Here is a 2,393-nt window from a genome sequence, read left to right as displayed (position 1 = left end):
TCAGGGTTCCGTATTTAGACCTGACATAATCATTAACCTTTCCCAAACGCTTTCGTTTAGTAACAAATTGATTGATTGATTTAAAGTTTTCAGGCATCCTGCCATCTAAGTTAGTAACAAATAATTGTTAATTATCCTGCTCTTCATGAACATTTGGTATTTTTGCTTTACCTTTTCCCATATCTGCCCGAACTATTTCTTTCCTTAAAACTTTATATTTATCAATATTTTCGTGATAAGTGTGATGTAAATGATACTCCAAAAGTCTTTATTTCATTTTATTTAGCACAGCAAGGACAAAATAGGGTGTAACATGTATGTTACGCTAGGCAGATACAAGGACAATTTCCATACAATGAAGATTATTATGTAATTCCTACAAAAATATTCTATAAAACTTATTGCAGTCCCCCCACCCCCAACAAAAGTCCTCAAACTCATATTCACTTTGTGTGAAAGGGAAGGTTGCAAGGCATGCAGAGTCCTACATTACATTCACTACACTGACTAGATGGAACTTTTTGACATCCATCACCTGCACATCGTCTTCGTTTATTTCCTGCTGTTTCTACGAGGTAATGTTCCACTCCATCATAGCGAGTATCCTCCAGAACACGTTTATGCTCTTGTCCTGAGTAAGATGGAGGCCTTCTTTTTCCTTTTGGAGGAACACCATACCTTTTGAGGTAGGTTTCAGCAAGTGGTTCCTTGAATACACACTGCATCAATTTCTCTCCAGGCTTTTTATGCAACAGCCAAGCATCCTGTGCAGTCGCATCAACCAACCATGTAAATATGCACCACCACCACTTCTTTCCCCGGAACGAGATTCGATGCTTGTTCACATTTTGGTCTTGCCTGTCAGTTCCTCCCATATGCTGACTGTATTCTTGGATGATCTTGTGGCAGTCAACTTCCATCTTCCTTTTCTCTTTCTGGCAATATCTTTTCACCTTACATGAAGAATCATTTGTGTGAATTGTCGAGGCTATTGTCACAACTGAATTATCCATCCATCTACATACAACAATCTTGTTTTCCTTGTCCACAAAATATTCACTGCTTCCTCTTTTCTGCTTCTTCATCTGTTGTACTGGTATCAAAGGGCAACCTTTACATCTGTTTTTTTTTACTGTTCCTGTACCCCGTATTTTCTGTCTTGATGTTACTTCAACAACGGACAAGTGAAGAGATTGTCAAAGCAAAAATTGTATGGAAAGTGTCTCTTTTCTTCTGGCAGTGAGTCGATGTTCTTCAGAACAGTAGCTGCACAATTACCTAATGTTTTCTCATTTTGGACATTTCCTTTATATGTGTATCCTTGATATAGGTCAAAACTTACTAAGTATCCATCATGTGTATTCAGCCACCAGATTTTGTATCCAAATCTTATGGTCTTTCCTCTAATGCACTGCTTACATCCATGTTTTCCAAAGTATTCAATCATTGCTTCATCGTGCGAAAGTGATTTTTCAGGTTGAAAATGGCTTATGAACCTATTTGAAATCAACTTTACTAAAAGACGCACTTTTGCATATTTGTCTGCTTTATCTAGTGCGGAATTGTCAGCAAAATGGATGAACTGCATAATTTTCTCAAACCTGTTCCTTCTCATTGCATTGTACACGGCTTCATTTCTTGTCAAAGGGGAATTCCTCCAAAATAATATTCGCGAAGAAACAGGTACTATACCAGACACCAACAGAATTCCCAAGAAGACTTTCAATTCTTCAAAGACGTTTCTCTCTTGGACTTGGAATAGACAATGGTTTGTTCAACTATCATACTCCACACTTCTTCATCAAAAAATAGTTCAAAAAGTTCCATGGGTGAAAAATCTCTGTACTTTGCATAACTGGGCTCTGGAAAGATGCAATCGACCGAACTGAGAAGATTACCTCGTCGCCATTTTGGGTTCTTGTATCCTGAACTATGACTGGTACTACTATATCCTTCACTGACTCCATCATCTTCTGTAGTGCGTTGACCATCAAGGAACACTACCTCATCAGGAGCATTTAGTTGTTTGCCTGACAAATTGTCTATCAGACCACCCTCATCTTTTGCCGAATCTTCATCCATCAGTTCATCATTAGTCGGTTCAATATACACGGGAGCTGGTGTATCTTTATCTTCTAGTATGTTTAAAATTTCTGCACAAGTCAGACTTCTGAAAAAAAACCCAGATAAATTTATCATTAGTAACAAACTAGAAAGAATATAACCAATAATATCAAACATATATGAAAAGCGACCTCATATTTGCCGTGTGACATATATGTTACGCTGGACTGAATATGGTATATACAAAAATCCTAATGTAGGGAAATATTAATCAACGCATAATATTCGCCCCCTGTGTTCTGTTTAACAATATCAATAATGAAAAAGAA

The 2,393-nt window shown here is 37.4% G+C and overlaps 2 protein-coding genes across 2 annotated transcripts; both read right to left on the bottom strand.

The window, feature by feature from the left end:
- Window positions 1-443: 443 nt before the first annotated feature.
- LOC137651115 (piggyBac transposable element-derived protein 3-like) lies at window positions 444-1,085 on the bottom strand. The gene has a single exon (XM_068384253.1). The coding sequence runs from the start codon at window positions 1,083-1,085 to the stop codon at window positions 444-446; it is 642 nt and encodes a 213-aa protein (XP_068240354.1).
- An 80-nt stretch (window positions 1,086-1,165) lies between these two features.
- LOC137651114 (piggyBac transposable element-derived protein 2-like) lies at window positions 1,166-1,615 on the bottom strand. The gene has a single exon (XM_068384251.1). It carries the CDS (start codon window positions 1,613-1,615, stop codon window positions 1,166-1,168), a length of 450 nt encoding a protein of 149 aa, XP_068240352.1.
- Window positions 1,616-2,393: the final 778 nt, after the last annotated feature.

Source organism: Palaemon carinicauda, chromosome 12 (assembly GCF_036898095.1).
Source record: "Palaemon carinicauda isolate YSFRI2023 chromosome 12, ASM3689809v2, whole genome shotgun sequence".
Taxonomy (NCBI): Eukaryota; Metazoa; Arthropoda; class Malacostraca; order Decapoda; family Palaemonidae; genus Palaemon; species Palaemon carinicauda.
This window is presented reverse-complemented; position numbering and strand designations above follow the sequence as displayed.

What these genes read in the sequence shown, in the direction of transcription:
- LOC137651115 (XM_068384253.1), bottom strand. Translation starts at nt 1,085, where the DNA reads ATGAAGAAGCAGAAAAGAGGAAGCAGTGAATATTTTGTGGACAAGGAA.
- LOC137651114 (XM_068384251.1), bottom strand. Translation starts at nt 1,615, where the DNA reads ATGAGAAGGAACAGGTTTGAGAAAATTATGCAGTTCATCCATTTTGCT.